General features: G+C 45.8%; 1 protein-coding gene across 4 annotated transcripts in view; it reads right to left on the bottom strand.

Annotated features, from left to right (window-relative positions):
• The window catches only part of LOC144669377 (synaptotagmin-1-like), a 119,258-nt gene that overhangs the window by 38,080 nt on the left and 62,988 nt on the right, over positions 1-18,190 (bottom strand). For all 4 annotated transcript variants that reach the window (XM_078531762.1, XM_078531761.1, XM_078531763.1 and 1 more), the window contains exons 2-3: positions 10,524-10,709; positions 1,979-2,160 (exon numbers count right to left, since the gene is read on the bottom strand). In XM_078531762.1, the coding sequence (XP_078387888.1) occupies positions 1,979-2,160; positions 10,524-10,674 (333 nt within the window). In that variant the 5' untranslated portion in view covers positions 10,675-10,709. The remainder of the gene's footprint in view (positions 1-1,978; positions 2,161-10,523; positions 10,710-18,190) is intronic.

Raw genomic sequence — 18,190 nt, forward strand, 5'->3', positions numbered from 1 at the left:
GAGCGGAAACCGTGCAGCAGTGGTGTGTTTGATATGGAGGATTATGCAGCGGTGGTGTGTTCTGGTTTAATCACTGAGTTCTGTAATCCCAGCAGGACTGTTGTGGGAGTGCTTTGGTTACTTTATGTTTTCCCAAACTGGAGAAACGAAAAAGATTGTCCATCACCTTATGCCACCTCCGCTGCATTTGGATACCAACAGAGATGGCCCCCCATGGTCAAGCTACCTGCCAATACTCACTGTCCAGGCTCACAAATGAAGCCTGCCCGCTTGGTAGAGATACCCGATAGCCATCGCTTGGTGTGTAACCATATTGGAATTCTAGTTCATATTTTCAGGCTTTCAAGGGTAAGAGGAATTGGAGGAAAAATTAAGACTAGAAAACAAGTTTGAGTTACAGTGGCACCCTTCATTTCAACTAATCCAACAGGAGCAGTAATGACAAAAATTAAGGAAGGTGGTTTGCTCTCAAAGGAGGAAGTGGGTGGAAGCAGTGGGGTGGGAATGATGGCCCAATGCATATGATCATCCAAAATCGATTCTTCCAAATGCTTTGGTGTTCAAACACCTCTTGTAATTTCATGGCTTCCTTGAACTACGCTATTGTCGTGAAGTTTAAGATAATATGATATTTCATCCAAATGGTTAACAGTATGTGGGCCACAGTGAATCAAGATTCCCACTACATTGTGATGACTCCCAGGTAAGTCTGAGAAACTCACACTGTCATTACCAGTGATAGATCACCAAATGTTATGAAATGCAGCCTGATGAGGCAGCATGCTATCAAAAATGATAGCAAGTTTGGAAAATTATACTCAGATGTTCATCTCAGGTCACTGATAACATTTATCTCTGCTGACATTCATGCTATGACTCACCATAAAGCTTAATTCTTCCTTCTTTCCTTCAGGGAAAATAATCCTGTTTATTTCTTAATCTGCACTGACAATGGATATTCCTCAATGTAATCTAACTGTACATGTAGTCTTTGCTATTCCTTATTTGTTATTTAGTCTTTAGTATCTCTATTTCCAAACCTTTATATAAAGAATCTGCTTAGGCCTCAGCTGCAGTATTCAACTCTGGGCACCACATCTCCAGAAGGATGTCAAGGCTTTACAAAGGGCACTGAAGAGATTTACTAGAATGGTACCAGGGATGAGGAAACTTCAGTTATGTTGTGAGACTAGAGAAGAGGGCTTTGCTCTCTTTAGAGCAGAGAAGGCTAAGAGGAAGTTTGATAGAGGTGACCAAACTCATGGAGTGTTTTTTATACAGTACCGGTAATTAAGGAGAAATTGTTTTCAGTGTCAGTGATAACCAGTGGACACAGATTTAAAGTGATTGGCAAAATAACCAGAGACGACATGAGGGAAAACTTTTTAATGTGAGTGGTTAAGATTTGGAATGGACAGCCTGATAGGGCAGTGGAAACAGATTCAATAGTAACTTTCAAAAGAGAATTGGATAAATACTTGAATGGGAAAAAAATGACAGAGATAAAGAGCAGGTGACTAATTCGAAAACTATACCAGGCATGACGGACCAAATGGCCTCCTTCTGTGCTGTATAATTCCATGATTTTATGATCTTGTTTGCTTTAATTTCTCATCCCAATTATTCCAATAGGCCATGTGTGATTTAAAGAGCAGCAGAAAATGCTGGGCATACCAGTTGTCTATAAGCATCGCAAAGGGAAAAGACCAGTTAACTTTTTGGGGTTAAGCCCCTTTATCGGCTTCTGATGTACTGATATGCCTTTTCTCTTCACAGATGCTGACAGATCTGCTGTGTATTTCAAGCAGTTATATTTCCGATTTTAAGCATTTGCAAATCAACTTTTCTCTTTACATGCACAATTTTTATTTTAGTGTTATGATTTCCTGTTTTTCACTTAGTTTCCTGAGGCAAATAAACTCAAGAAGAAGTTACGAAACTTCTGAATTTTCCCGTGCAGCCTCTGTTGTTCACTTACCTTGTCGACGTATCTCTTTCCCAGATCTTTCACCTCCTTCATGTTGATTTGAGCTTTGCCCTTGTCTTTCCCTTTCTTTTGTTTCTTCTTCTTGGAGCAGCATTTCTTACAGACACAGAAGCAGCAGCACAGGAGGAGCAGGCAAACGACAATTATTATGGCAGCCAAGGCCCAAGGTGGTACTGCACAAGGTGGTAGGGGCAGGAGGCACAAATGCAAACGAAGAAATCAAAGTCATTTGCAAGCAATGTAATGATGCACAGATTTTTATTAGGGATATGGAACAACAGCAAATAAATGGAGTTAAGAAAAAGATCTCTGAAAGATCTGTCCAACTGATCCCATTTCCTCACAGCCATTCAAATATTTCACCTTTAAGTACATATCCAACTCCCTTTTGAAAGTTACTACTGAATCTGCTTAAACCACGCTTCCAGGGATATAGAGTGAGTCCTCACTTAAAGTTCTGGTTATATTCCCAAAAATCACAATTTAAGTGAATCAATGTTAAAGCCAGAGTTGGGTTCCTTTGGACATTTCTCACCTAGAAAAACCAAGGTACAATGAACTTTTGTAGTACTGTGCATTCCTAGCTGAAATAACTTGCAAAATAAAATACATCACTAAATATAAAAGAAATACAATATAACAAGGTAAATTGTTTTTAAAAATTACACTCACCTTCAGCACAATACCTTGAGATTGACCAGGCTCCATCTAATGGCAGGAGTTTGTCAGTGCAGGCAGCAGCTGAAGTCCCAGGACTGCGTGCACTTACCAGCTTTTAGCATTAGATGGAGCCCAGGACTTCAGTGCAAATTCAGAATGGAAGCCAGGAGACAGAACAGGAGCAGCTGAAGTACAGACCCCAGGGACTAAGGTAAGAACAGATGCCGAGAGGCAAAAGTGAAAGTCGACAAGTCCGGGAGTTGATAAGGCCGGGAGTCGGCAAGGGCAGGAATTAGCAAGGGCGGGAATCAGCAAGTGTGGGAAGTGGCAAGGCCTGGAGGCGGCAGTGGCAAGAGTCGCCAAAGCCAGAAGGCAAGGGTGCTGGGGGAGGAGGTGGGACTGATGGTGAGGACAGAAGTACTGTGGGAAAGGCCATGTAAGTAGGCAGGCCACAGAAGAGGAAATCTATGCAAAATGATGTTAAAGTGAAACTGGCAACGTTAAACGGATATATTCACACTATTAACAGCATTAAAGTGAAACAATGTTCAGTGAGTCGACGTTAAGCGGGGACTTACTATTTTCCAGATCATAATAACTCTGCATAAAGAAAAACTACTACTCGTCTCCTCCTATGGTAGATAGAGGGAAACTATTTCTGCTGGTTAGAGGATCTAGGAATAGGAGATATTGTCTAAAAATTAGTGTCATGATTCACAGGAGTGAAGCTAGGAAACACTTCTACTCACAAAGAGTGGTAGATTGATAGATTTTTGTAAACCGGAAGTATTACGGGATATGGGGCAAAGGCTGGTATATGGAGTTAAGTCGCAGACCAACCATGAGCCTGATGGAACAGGTTGAAGGAGCTGAATGGCTTATTCTTGTTGCTATGGTATCGACAGTGTTTTTCTATCTAGTCTTTTGCAATGCAAATGGCTGAAAACTTAGTCTGCCTAAGAATTTGTCATACATCAGAAACTTTTAATCTCTTCCATTTTCTACCAAGTTGATCCCAACTCTTCTGAACGCGTTGACTTCTTACTGGTCTGCAATTCTATAGGAATCAAGGGCCCTCAACTACCAGTACCACAGAAAGTAGTTGAGGTGAAAGCATTGTATGTTTTCAAGAAGGAGTTAGGTATAGCTCTTGGGGCGAAAGGGATCAAAGGGTATGGGGAGAAAGCGGGAGCAGGCTATTGAATTGGATGATCAACCATGATCATAATGAATGGCGGAGCAGGCTCGAAGGGCCAAATGGCCAACTCCTGCTCCTATTTTCTATGTTTCTATACCACACTCAGTACAGACCAGAGAATCAAACCTAGAGGCTTCATGGTCTGTGTAGTTTAGTTACTCACTGTCTTAGCCTGATGCATTATCAGGAGAACTGAGTCATTTTCCTTTGGCCAGTCATGGGCACAAATTTATCCCAACCTCCCAAAGCACATGGAGATCCTAAGTGGAGTGGTAAACACAATTTATACAATCATCAAAGTGCATTTGACATGCAGTGTATATGTTGTTAAATGTATAAAACTAATACAGCTGTAAAGAACAAACAGCCATGTACTGGTGAGATAATAAAAAAATGAAAGTGTATATCATGACAAGACGTTTATGGCACAGAAGGAGACCATGGTGTCTGATCCACTACTTTGCTGGAACAATCAAAATAATTCCCACTTCAGTGTTCTTTTCCCATAGTCATGTAATTTCCTGTTTCAAATGTTTATCCGCTGAATTAATGCAATAATCTCTGCCTCAACTACTCCCTATGGCAAAGCATTTGTTGCTTTTACAACTGTTGGTCTGTAGAAATTTCTCTCCACAATTTCTTAATGACAGTTCTGAATTCATCCCTCTTCACACACTCCTCAACCAGAGGATTCAGATCAATAATTGTCACAAAACATGTTTTGAATACCTGAAGAACATTAATTTCACACCTGTATGCGAATCTTCACCTGTTATTTACTATGATTTAACACAAGTAAATTAGATTTCAGGTTGGCATCATGCAAAGTGACACTAATATTATGTTTACATTGGAGAACCACCTCACACAGTGGCTCCACAATACTATTGCAGGATCCTAGTGCTGTGGGGGGCGGCTTGTTTATATTGTGGAGCTGATTCTACAGCAGTTGGAACAACAGGATGCTCAGCTGTTTGAAACTGTCTGCAACCGTGTGCCAGGTCACTGCACGTTCCCCAATAGCTGAGGATGTTGTGTGGAAGCCAGTAAACATGAAACCACATTGATGGTCAACATGGGCAGCCTGTCTACCAGCTACGGTTGCCAACTGTGGTTGGATATTACCCTAGAGGATTCATCACTTGACATCTCACCTCCAACCATCACACAGCCACCCCTCCATCATTGACCACCCAATATGTCTATCCTTGCAGTCTATAGCTAATTGGAAAGTGCATGGATTTTTGGTTACCTTATTGAATGATGTGTGACTGTCTAGTCAAACAGCCATTTTGCCCATCTCCAATATTTTCATAACTAATAATCTAAAGTGTTCAAAGTAAATGAAAGAAAAACGGATAGCCTTTTTAATGCCTTCTCCTGGGACACCCTAACATAGTGCATTAGGGATTAATCTTTGATTCCTGGAAACTCCAGGACCATAAATGCGTGGGTAAACATATCAGAAAAGGATGAACAGGCTGGGTCTTTTCTCTCTTGAAAGGAGGAGGCTGAGTGGTAACCTAGCAATTATGAAAGGTTTTAATAGAGTGGATACAGAGAGCATGTGGGGAAGAACATAACTCGAGAGAGGCCATCAACATAGGATAGTCACCAAGAAATCCAATAGGGAAATTCAGAAAGAACTTTTTTACCTAAATAATACTGAGAATGTGGAACTCACTACCGAAAGGAGTGGCTGAAGTGAATAGTATAGATGCATTTGAGGGGAAGTTAGACAAGCATATGTGAGAAAAGGGAATAGAGGCTTATAATGACAGATTTAGATGAAGAAAGATGGGAGCAGACTCCAGTGGCCCCTTCTTTACATTCTCTTGATGCCATAGACAGGGGGGCTGTGTGACATTTTCTGAAAACACAGCGAACCTGCACCCAGAGTTCATCATTAGCTACACAAAATGATACATCAGAGCGGAAATCACTTTTGTCAACACAAGAGAGACTAACCAACATTGTTTTTGTGTATTATGCACATAACTTTTCTTGTGAACCGAGAGCAGGGTGAATAAATGAAAGCTATCCATTAACCTTCCACCTTCCTGAAAAAGTACATGGACAGTGTCTCTCTCTCTCTCTCTCAGTCCATTTTGGTTACTTTGTGCGCACTAAAATATTTTGATGTTTCAGGTTCTTTTTTAAAAAACCCATATGCTAAATCTGAATTAGGTACTCTTAAAGCCCCTCAAAGGATCTGGTATTATGCAATAAATGTGGCATTGTCAGTGTCATCCACGTCCCAAGAAAACAAGAGGTTAATCTGTCCATCCATCCTCACACAGTTAAATCCTATTGTTATCTCAAAACTCTCAAAGCACGAATACTTTTCAGCGTCATCAAATTTAACATTAAATGGTGTAACAATAAAGACCGTGACACTAAGTTGCCATGTTCTACTTACATTTTCTTGCATGCACTGAAAGGGTTAATGAGGAAAAAAAAAGAAATAGTAAGAAATAAAGCAGTAAGCAGAAACCAATGATAAATAAAACAAAAAAAGCTCGTGGGCACATTTTACAGTCTAGTGCTTCTGGTGCTTTTGTGACAGGAACTCAAGCCAAGAATAAAATAACGACGGACATAGCTGATTTTTTGATTTGCATTCCCGTCAAGCAAGGTTTCTGTGTTGCGAGGGCTCGCTTGTAAAATTTACCCCATAAACTCCACAGGGAGACCATAAACAATCAGGTTATATCACACTTCAAGAAAATAAGAGGTGAAAAATAGTACCCAAAGTGTCTTAACATGGAATTAATGTATAGACCGAGGGACCATCAATTGCTTTTATAAAAGCTCCCCATCTGCTACTCTCGACCAAGATTGACAGATCCGATCTAATGCAGTGATCAATTGATGTTAAGAGTTAACCACTATTGCTCAACACTCATATAAACTCCGCAGCCCTCTCTGTAATACTCTTTGACAGACCCATACTCTTCGCACCACCAATCCTTGATATTACCCACACCGCTCACTGTACCAATCCCTGATATACCACACCGCTCACTGCAACAATGTCTGATTATACCCCACACCTCTCACTGTAACGCTTATATATCCCATAAACCTCACTATAACAAAGTCTGATATACTTCACAACCCTCATTGTAACACTTTGACACACCCCACACCCCTCACTGTAACAATCCCTGACATACTCCACACCCCTCACTGTAACAATCCCTGATATACTCCACACCCCTCACTATAACAAAGCCTGATATACCCCACACCCCTCACTGTAACAATCCCAGACATACCCCACACCCCTCACTGTAACAATCCCTGATATACTCCACACCCCTCACTATAACAAAGCCTGATATACCCCACACCCCTCACTGTAACAATCCCTGATATACCCCACACCCCTCACTGTAACAATCCCTGATATACCCCACACCCCTCACTATAACAAAGCCTGATATACCCCACACCCCTCACTGTAACAATCCCAGACATACCCCACACCCCTCACTATAACAATCCCTGATATACTCCACACCCCTCACTATAACAAAGCCTGATATACCCCACATCCCTCACTGTAACAATCCCAGACATACCCCACACCCCTCACTATAACAATCCCTGATATACCCCACACCCCTCACTGTAACAATCCCTGATATACCCCACACCCCTCACTGTAACAATCCCTGATATACCCCACACACCTCACTATAACAAAGCCTGATATACTTCACACCCCTCACTGTAACACTCTGATACACCCCACACCCTCTCACTGTATCAGTCTCTGATATATTCTACACCCCTCATTCTATCACTCTCTGATAAACCTCATACCCCTCACCATAACACTTTCTGATATACCCCACACCCCTCACTGTAACAATCCCTGATATACCCCACACCCCTCTCTATAACAAACTCTGATATACTTCGCACCCGTCAATGTAACAATCTGATATACCCCACACACTCACTGTATCACTTTGATATACCTGCACTGTAACGCTCTGATATACCCCACACTCCCTCACTGTACCACTCTGATATACCCCACACCCCTCACTGTAACACTCTCTGATATATTCTACACCTCTCACTCTACACTCTCTGATTTAACCCACACCCCTCACTGTAACACTCTCTGATATGCCCCACACCCTTCACTGTAACACTCTCTGATATATCCCACACCCCTCACTGTAACACTCCCTGATATACCCCACACCCCTCACTGTAATACTCTCTGATATGCCCCACACCCCTCACTGATACACTCTCTGATACACCCCACAGCCCTCACTATAATACTCTCTGATATACCCCACATCCCACACTGCAAAACTCTCTGATATGCCTCACTCCCCTCACTGATACACTCTCTGATACACCCCACACCCCACTACAACACTCTCTGATATACCCACATCCCTCACTGTAACACTCTCTGATACACCCCACACCCCTCACTATAACACTCTCTGATATATCCCACACCCCTCACTATAACACTCTCTGATATGCCCCACACCCCTCACTGATACACTCTCTGATAGACCCCACACCCCTCACTATAACACTCTCTGATATACCCCACATCCCTCACTGTAAAACTCTCTGATACGCCCCACACCCCTCACCGTAACACTCCCTGATATACCCCACACCCCTCACTGTAATATTCTCTGATATACCCCACACCCCTCACTGTAACACTCTGATATACCCCACACCCCTCACTGTAACACTCTGATATACCCCACACCCCTCACTGTAATACTCTGATAAACCCCACACCCCTCACTGTAACACTCTCTGATATACCCCATAGCCCTCACTGTAACACTCTGATATACCCCACACCCCTCACTGTAACACTCTGATATACCCCACACCCCTCACTGTAACACTCTGATAAACCCCACACCCCTCACTGTAACACTCTGATATACCCCACACCCCTCACTGTAATATTCTCTGATATACCCCACACCCCTCACTGTAACACTCTGATATACCCCACACCCCTCACTGTAACACTCTGATAAACCCCACACCCCTCACCGTAACACTCCCTGATATACCCCACACCCCTCACTGTAATATTCTCTGATATACCCCACACCCCACACTGTAACACTCTGATATACCCCACACCCCTCACTGCAATACTCTCTGATATACCCCATAGCCCTCTCTGTAACACTGATACACCCCTCACTATGACACTCTGATATACCCCACACCCCTCACTGTAACACTCTCTGATATACCCCATAGCCCTCACTGTAACACTCTGATATACCCCACACCCCTCACTGTAACACTCTGATATACCCCACACCCCTCACTGTAACACTCTGATATACCCCACACCCCTCACTGTAACACTCTGATATACCCCACACCCCTCACTGTAACACTCTCTGATATACCCCATAGCCCTCACTGTAACACTCTGATATACCCCACACCCCTCACTGTAACACTCTGATATACCCCACACCCCTCACTGTAACACTCTGATAAACCCCATACCCCTCACTGTAACACTCTGATATACCCCACACCCCTCACTGTAACACTCTGATAAACCCCACACCCCTCACTGTAACACTCTGATAAACCCCACACCCCTCACTGTAACACTCTGATATACCCCACACCCCTCACTGTAACACTCTGATAAACCCCACACCCCTCACTGTAACACTCTGATATACCCCACACCCCTCACTGTAACACTCTGATAAACCCCACACCTGTCACTGTAACACTCTGATAAACACCACACCCACCACTGTAACACTCTGATATACTCCATACCCCTCACTGTAATACTTTCTGATATACCCCATAGCCCTCTCTGTAACACTGATACACCCCTCACTATGACACTCTGATATACCCCACACCCCTCACTGTAACACTCTCTGATATACCCCATAGCCCTCACTGTAACACTCTGATATACCCCACACCCCTCACTGTAACACTCTGATATACCCCACACCCCTCACTGTAACACTCTGATATACCCCACACCCCTCACTGTAACACTCTGATATACCCCACACCCCTCACTGTAACACTCTCTGATATACCCCATAGCCCTCACTGTAACACTCTGATATACCCCACACCCCTCACTGTAACACTCTGATATACCCCACACCCCTCACTGTAACACTCTGATATACCCCACACCCCTCACTGTAACACTCTGATATACCCCACACCCCTCACTGTAACACTCTCTGATATACCCCATAGCCCTCACTGTAACACTCTGATATACCCCACACCCCTCACTGTAACACTCTGATATACCCCACACCCCTCACTGTAACACTCTGATAAACCCCACACCCCTCACTGTAACACTCTGATATACCCCACACCCCTCACTGTAACACTCTGATAAACCCCACACCCCTCACTGTAACACTCTGATAAACCCCACACCCCTCACTGTAACACTCTGATATACCCCACACCCCTCACTGTAACACTCTGATAAACCCCACACCCCTCACTGTAACACTCTGATATACCTGACATCCCCTATCAATTGCCAAAAGAACCTAATTTCCTCATATGTAGGCATGCTGTCGTTCACGAAGATCTGATGACTTCACTGGAATGTCCCCTAAATCAAGAATTAGAAAGTTGGCTAATGTGACTTACTTGGAATTTTGCTCAGTTCATTCATGAATTTGTTCTTCATGTGTGAGAACACATCATGCCTGCTTGGTGTCTCTGTGACATTGTGACCTGGCTCTGACTCTGGAGTCGTCACAGCTGATGCCGCCGCAGCTTCCCTACGTGCTGCATTCATTTTTCAGCCTTTAACCAGACAGATGGATGTTGATCCTATAGATATTGGAATGAAGTGATTAGTTGAATAGCAAGAGACAAAGAAAGGCTTGAAAAAAAATACATTGACAATGTCCCACAAGTGAAGATCCAAAATTGTAGTTTGCATTGAGCCAACAAATTACCAAGCATGAAGCCTCAGGAAAAATAGTCACCATACCCAGAATAATAACCATCCTCTGTGTGAAGAATTCTTTTCTAACCTCACTTTAATGCCTTGCGTGGTTGTCTTAAATTTGTACCATCTCATTACTGCCCCATTGACCATCGAAACAATTCTAGTATCATTGAATAGTACATCACAGAAGGAGATTATTTGGCCCATTAAGTCTGTGCTGGTTCTCTCAAAGAGTAATCCACTTAGTCCCACCTCCTGGTTCTTTCTTCACATCCCTGTATTTTTTTTTTCTTTAAGTCTCTGTCTACTTTCCTTTTGAAGGCTACTATTGAATTTGATTCCACCACCCATCAGCCAGCGCATTCCAAATCCTAACCATTCACGCAGAAGAAAGCTTTTCCTCATGTTGCCTCTGGTTCTTTTGCTGATCACCTTACACCTCTGTCCACTGGTTACTCACCATTGAGTCATTGGAAACAATTTATCTTCATTTACTTAACCTGAACACTTCATGATTTTAAACACCTCTATCAAATCTTCTCTTAGCCTTCTCTGCTTTGAGGAGAATAACCCCTGCTTCTCCAGTCTATCCACGAAATGCAATCCCTCCACCCGGAACCACTTTCTCTGCTTTTTTTATTCATTCATGGGGTGTAGATGTCACTGGCTAGGCCAGCATTTATTGCCCATCCCTAATTGCCCTTGAGTAGCCACTCTAAAGACTTCACATTCTTTCTAAAGTGTGGTGCCCACAATTGGACACAATACTCCAGCGGGGATCAATTAAACTAATGTAAGTTTAGCATAATCGATCACTATTTACTTGATCATAATCATTCATAACCTAGAAGACCTCCATCAGATCATCTCAGTCCTTATGCCTCTCCCCTAAACTCCTAATCTTTCCAACACTTGTGAAAAAGCCCCAGCTTCTCAAGTCTTTCTTTACAGCTGTAATCCTTCACCTAATGACAGGCAATGCAGCAAAGTCCAACACTCATCCAGTGTTCACAAAATAACTTTCCAGCGGGTGCCAATGCATAATAAGCACAATCAGGAATAGTACTTGATGTTTCCCTGCCCTGCCTGAGGGAAACTGAGACCCACAGAATCCGAGTTCTTCCTGTTTCATAAGATCGCAAAGTATTGGAAAAATTACAAAGTATTTACAGCACATTCAATGTACACGCAAGTGTTTATGCTCCCCACGAGCTTCCTTCCACTGCTCTTCATCTCACCCCATCAACATATCCTTCTATTCCTTTCCCCACACCATGTGCTTGTCTAGCTTCCTCTTGAATTCATCTCTGCTATACAGAGGCAACTCGGGGTGCATTGGAGGCTGAATTGGTTTGACCACTTCAAATGAAATGTTCAAATCTTCTGTTGATATGAAGCAAAACCCAAAAGACTGATCCTGATAAATTTCAGTTGAGCAGAGCTTTTGGTGCTGGAATTAGTTGTAGTGTTGCTGCCATGTGGTTTTACATGTCGTTGAAATGCTTATTTAAGTGAAGTTGAGAGCATGGTGGAATATTTAGATACTTGGAAGAGGTAACAACGTTTAGGTGCGTGGAGAGACAGGGAACAGTTGTTTCAATGTTTGATTCAATTAACCTTTCAAATCTATAGCAGGTTTCAAGTGATTGTAGATGTTGAATGCCCTAGGGAGGATGAACAATACAGAAACTGCAGCCAAGGCATGTTGTGATAAACATTGCTCAGAGCAAAGATATTGGTGGAAATCCAAATCTGCCTCACCTTTTCAATAAAAATGTCTTGGGACAATTCAAAAAAATATCCACGTACAAAACCATTGAATCAAAATGAAGTTATTCAAAACTTAAACATATTTTGTGTCCGGTTTTTACTGCAATGAACAGGATCTACACCCATGCTCACTAGAAACAGTTTAAAGAGGGACAGATTCCAATCAGTAATGGGACAATTTAGAGCTGATGTTAGGGAGTTCTCTTGACATATGGAGAGCAGTGAACACACGGAGTAGACCAGCAGAAGCAAAAACTATGGAACTATTTAAGAACCGATTAGATTCTGGAATGAGGATTATGTGGTCTTTGTAGGTGCACAAGCTAAGATGGGTTGAACTGTCTATCTCATCTCCCCTACCTTATCAATGTGATTCCAGTTCTTTAAATGAAGGAGGAATTAACCATGTGAATGGTGATAGGCGTTTGGAGCAAAACCAATACAAAAGAACCAGAGGACAAGATTAAAACCTAAAAAACTACAGGTCCAATTTAACTTAAGGGTACGTGTTACAAGTTACTCCTGGCACGGGCTGCACCCAACTGGAGCTCATATTGGGAATTCGAGCACCTGAGATTAGTGCAGCCAATACAATTTTGCATCCATAAAATTAATGAACTAATCTTCTCCAAACCAGGAGTTGTCAGCATTTGGAAGAGTCGATGGCCTAACGCAGGTAAACACTGACTCAATTTAAGCTTTCAAAAGGAATTGGATCAGCTCTTGATTCAGCAAAGTGTGGAAGGATGTTGACTTAGTTTCAGGAAATAGTAGATTAGTTCCTAAATCAGGATCTGGAGGGCAGGGTAAGTTAGACATGGGGATATCTGTTCTCATGCCTATGGCCTGAATTTCACACTTGGCACGTGCGCCAAGTCGGCGGAAGCGCTTGTGGAATCCGCTCCTGGCCGCGGTCGCTTTGCAAACGCGATTTCATGCCGGATGGCCAATTAAGACCCGCCCAGCATGAAACGTGTCTTCTCTATGGTCAGGAAGGGCCAGGTGGGGGTGGGAGCCTGTCGGGCGCTGGGTCCAATGGTGACCCTCCGGGCGCTTTAAAACTGACAGAGGCAGCTCCCTGAAGGCTGCCAGGGGAGAATCTTTGGTGTCAGCCCAGGAAACCATTTCATTCGGACAATGGCCTCACTAGTGGCTGGAAACGTCAGGCGGGAGGGCAAGTCGGGTGGGCACTTGGCCTTCCGTTTCTCAGATGAGTGCCTCACGGTCCTTGTGGAGGAGGTCGGTGCCAGACGGGACACTCTAGTACCCAGGGATGGCAGGAAGAGGCCACTACCAAAAAAGCCTGGGAGGAGGTGGCAGCCGAGGTCATTGGCCACGAAGTTGTGCGGCGCACATGGCCCAGCGTCGCAAAAGTTTCAACGATCTCTGCGCTCGGCAAGGATGAGTACCGAGTTGGCATGGATCAGTGTGGAGAAGTGTTAAGGGCTGGCCATCCCCCGTGGAGCTCAGGGGCGTTAAGAGTCTGAGTGTGAACTGTTATAAACACCGGCACCAGCCAAGGGGGTGAACTCTAGCTGCTTGGCCTGAGTACCTTGCGGGTCGAGGGCCATGACTTGGATGTGCCCTGCAAGGTGTCCCAGAGAGGGGGCAGATTTTCCAGGCTGCAATGACGCTGCAGGTAGAGAGTGGACAATGCTTCTCTGTCATTTCAGAAGTGAAGCCATATCACCAACGAAAGAACTAAGACAGGCGGAGAATGCCCAGGGTGCCAGCAGTCAGAGGACTGCTGGAGACCAAGATGATGCTAATTCGAAGGCAGATGATGAGCCTCTGGAGTCGTCAATTAGGTGGCAGATGCTGGATGTCCAGAGGGATGTGCGGGAGGATCTGGTGGAGATCCATGAGGGTTTGTGTGCCATGGTCTCTGTTGTGGAGAAGTCCATATGGAGCATGAGCACTGTGTTGACCCTCATCACCGAGTGCACTGCCTCCTCCATTGAGAGAGTGGCGACTCTCATGGAGAGGCAGCTCCAGGGACAGAATCTGGAGTTCATTGGGTTGTGCTCGCACCTGCAAGCCCTCACACAGGCAATGACCTCAGAAGGTCAGTGCCAGTGTGGAAGATGGATGAGGCACCCAGTATCCCAGCTGGGTGCCCATCCAGCAATGGTGAGCAGGGAGGTCCAGCAGGACCTCATGTTGGCACACAAGCTGCTTGTCATCTCTGTGGGCTCCTCTCAGGACGCTCTGGATGATGGCAGCAGCTCCTTCGCCCCTCTGCCAGTGACCATGGCATTTGATGAGGCTGTGATGATTGGGGAGAGGCCTCCCCAGGCGGGGCCAGCACAGGCTCCACTGGCCAGAGGACGACCGCCAAGGTCATCAAGGCCAACAGGACAGCACAGTCAGCAGGCTGCCTCCAATACCGCTGCCAGCGAGTTGGGGGCAACAAGACGTGGCACTAGCAAACGTAAGTTTAAGGCACCATGAGCAAAAGAGGGACTGTTCATGGGTGATCTTCTGTTTTGCTATGTTTTGTTAATATGTTTACTGGTGTGACCATTAACACCATATATTGCTTTGTTCATTTGATGTGAGTGCCAACATGATATAAATTTTGCTTTTGTCTTAATGGCCTGAGTATGCTTCACTTGTTTTGTAGGGCACGCCAGTATCTCATGCTGGACATGAGTGGCTCTAAACCTTATTGCACAGGCACTGGGTAGACTTTGGGTTCAAAGGAAAAGATAATTTCAAACATCTGGGATGGAGGCGGCACCCCTGGCATGAGGTAGGAGCAGATCTTTGGCAGCCTAGCTGCAGGAGCATTGGACCAAGGTGCCCCTGGTGTCCCTGCTTCCCTGAAGGTTCCAGAGTTCTGCCTCCACGTCTTTACCGTGTTCTTCACCGGGCTCCTCTTCTGACTCACCACCGGATTCATCATCTGTGGCCTGTGGAACTGCCTCAAGATCCTCTTCCTCCAGTGGGTTCCCCCTTTGCCAGAGCCAGATTGTGGAGAGTGCAGCATGCAACCACTATCAGAGACACACGCCCTGGAGGGTATATTGCAGTGCATCCCCTGAATGTCCAGGCATCAGAAGCGCACCTTCAGAAGACCTATGGTCCTCTCTATCACCACTCTTGTGGAGGCAAGACTCCTATTGTAATACTGCTCTGCCTTTGTTCTTGACTGGCACAGAGGCTTCATAAGTCACCTTTTCAGCGGATAGCCCTCGTCACCCAGCAGCCATCCATCCACTCGGGCTGGAGCAATGAATAACCTTGGCACCTGGGAGTGTCTGAGGATGTGTCATGGGAGCTGCCAGGGTACCTTGCACAGACTTGCAGAATCAGCGTCTTGTGGTCACAAACTATCTGGATGTTCATCAAGTGGAAGCCCTTCCTGTTGACAAAGGCACCCGGCTGACCCGCTGGCGCCTTGATGGCCACATGTGTGCAGTCGATTGCACCCTGGACACGGGAGAAGCCAGCAATCACTGCAAACCCTCTGGGTCGCTCAGCCTGGCTGGCCTCGTCCGTATGGAAATGAATAAATGTCATTACCCGCCTGAACAGAGCTGCTGTCACCAGCTTGACGCAACTGTGGACAGCTGATTGGGAGACACCACAAAGATCCCCCACTGACCCCTAGAAAGAACCAGAGGCATAGAAGTTAAGGGCCACTGTGACCTTCAGCGCCACTGGCATGGGGTGTCCACCCACACAGTCAGAGCTGATCTCAGGCCCAATCATCTGACAAATGGAGGTTACAGTCTCCCTGGAGAGGTGGAGCCTCCTTCGGCATTGCACCTCGGAGATGTTGAGGTAGTTGCATTGCTGCCTGTAAACCCTGACAGCAGGATAGTGGCGTCTTCTGCCTTGAACTACCTGCTGGCCCTGCACCCCTTGTCCCTGGACCTCTCCCCTCACAGGTCACTCCCCTGGAAGCTGCATAGGGACACCTGGCCTCCTCTCCCTTCTGCCCCTCTCTTCCTCCTCAGAGGAGGTTCCACCAGTGGAGAGCACAATCCCCAGTACCAGGGTAATTGAAGGCTGTCTGGTCCCTGGAAGGGTCCACGTGGTCAAAATCCTCGGGGGCCCCTGGAGACACCAATGAGTCTTGAAATGAAGCCTAGGAATACTGGGCTGTATCTTCCGGCCGGCGACCGGGGTGGGGGGGCGGGGCCTGGGGGCCAGGGCCCAGGGGCGGGGCCCGGGGGGGCGGGGCCCACTCGCTAACACATAAAATGACGTAGGGTGACATCGGGCCGAATTGGCTGTGCACCCGCCGCACTGTCAAAGGCCCATTAAGGCCATTAAAAAAGTAATTAACATAAGGTTGGCGGACAGGCCAGGCGCACGGGCGGGCTTCTGAAAAAACATGAAACCTCATCCATGGGCCGGGTGAGGTTTCATGAGGTTACTAAAATTTTTATAAAATCTCTCACTAAAAGAAATTGACATGTCTCAGCTCATGTGGGAAACGTCAGTCATTTTTTTTCTCATCTTTATTTAACGTTTCAAGCCTGAGCCGATCTCCCTGAGGCAGGACTTTGCCTCAGGGGGATCCGTGTGCTCTTTCGCACTCAGGGAATCCCTCCTCCCCCCTCCCCCCGGCCGCACAGGGAGCGCATAGTGCATAGCGCATAGCGCTTCCTGGCGGACGTCACACTGGGCCGGCCTTACTTGGTCCACCCACCTAAAATGGCGGCGCGCCCCTGACGTTTGGATGGGCAGGCCCATTAATCATGTTAGTTACTTTTTTAATGGCCTTAATAGGCCTTTGACAGTTCGGCAATGACGCGGGGTGATGTTGGGACACATGTCCGGTGTCACCCTGCGTCATTTTATGTGTCGGCGAGCAGGCCCCGTCCCCCCGCTCACTGACCGGAAGATACAGCCCAGTGTTTCTAGGCTTCATTTCAAGACGCGCCCGCTCCCGCACCTCCCCCCACGACGGGGGGGAAAATGTCGCCCACTAAGAATGAAGCTCAAGACAGAGGTGAAGCTGTCAAGTTCAAATAAGCAACCAGCAGCGAAGTATCTCCTAAATGCCTCACTGCTCACAATGGCAATGCCGCAGACCCTGTTTATCTGGCCCTTGGGTGAGGATTCGTTAAAAGTTGGCTGTCCGACTGCCCGTTTTGCCCATGTGATGAGTGCGAAATCGCACTGGCAACGGAAAGTCTGGATCAATTGGCTTTTTAATGGCCTTCAGCGGCCTTTTAATTGATGGCAGGCGCGGCTCCGACACCTGCGCGCGCGCCCGCCGACCTGAAGATTGCGTACACGCGGGATGACATCGGGACACTTGCCTGACGCCTTCTCGCGCTACTTTATGCCCAATCGGGTCGGGCGGGTAAAACTCTGGCCTATGAGTTTGTGTATTTTTTTTTATGTAAACTTCACAGCCGACCTAAGTTAACTTGTGAATTTTCCAGCATGACAGCAGTGACTGCATTTCAAAAGACAGTTTGTTGACTGCGAGTTTTTAATGCACTGAAGGTATGAAAAGGACCGTATAACTGTAATTTTTTTTTTCCATTACTTGCCTCTGTACGCTGCGTAGATTGCAGAGTTGATGCAGTGTTGGCCATGGCTCAGTGGAAGTGCTCTCGCCTTTGAGACA

This window comes from Cetorhinus maximus, chromosome 29, assembly GCF_964194155.1.
Source record: "Cetorhinus maximus chromosome 29, sCetMax3.hap1.1, whole genome shotgun sequence".
NCBI classification, from domain to species: domain Eukaryota; kingdom Metazoa; phylum Chordata; class Chondrichthyes; order Lamniformes; family Cetorhinidae; genus Cetorhinus; species Cetorhinus maximus.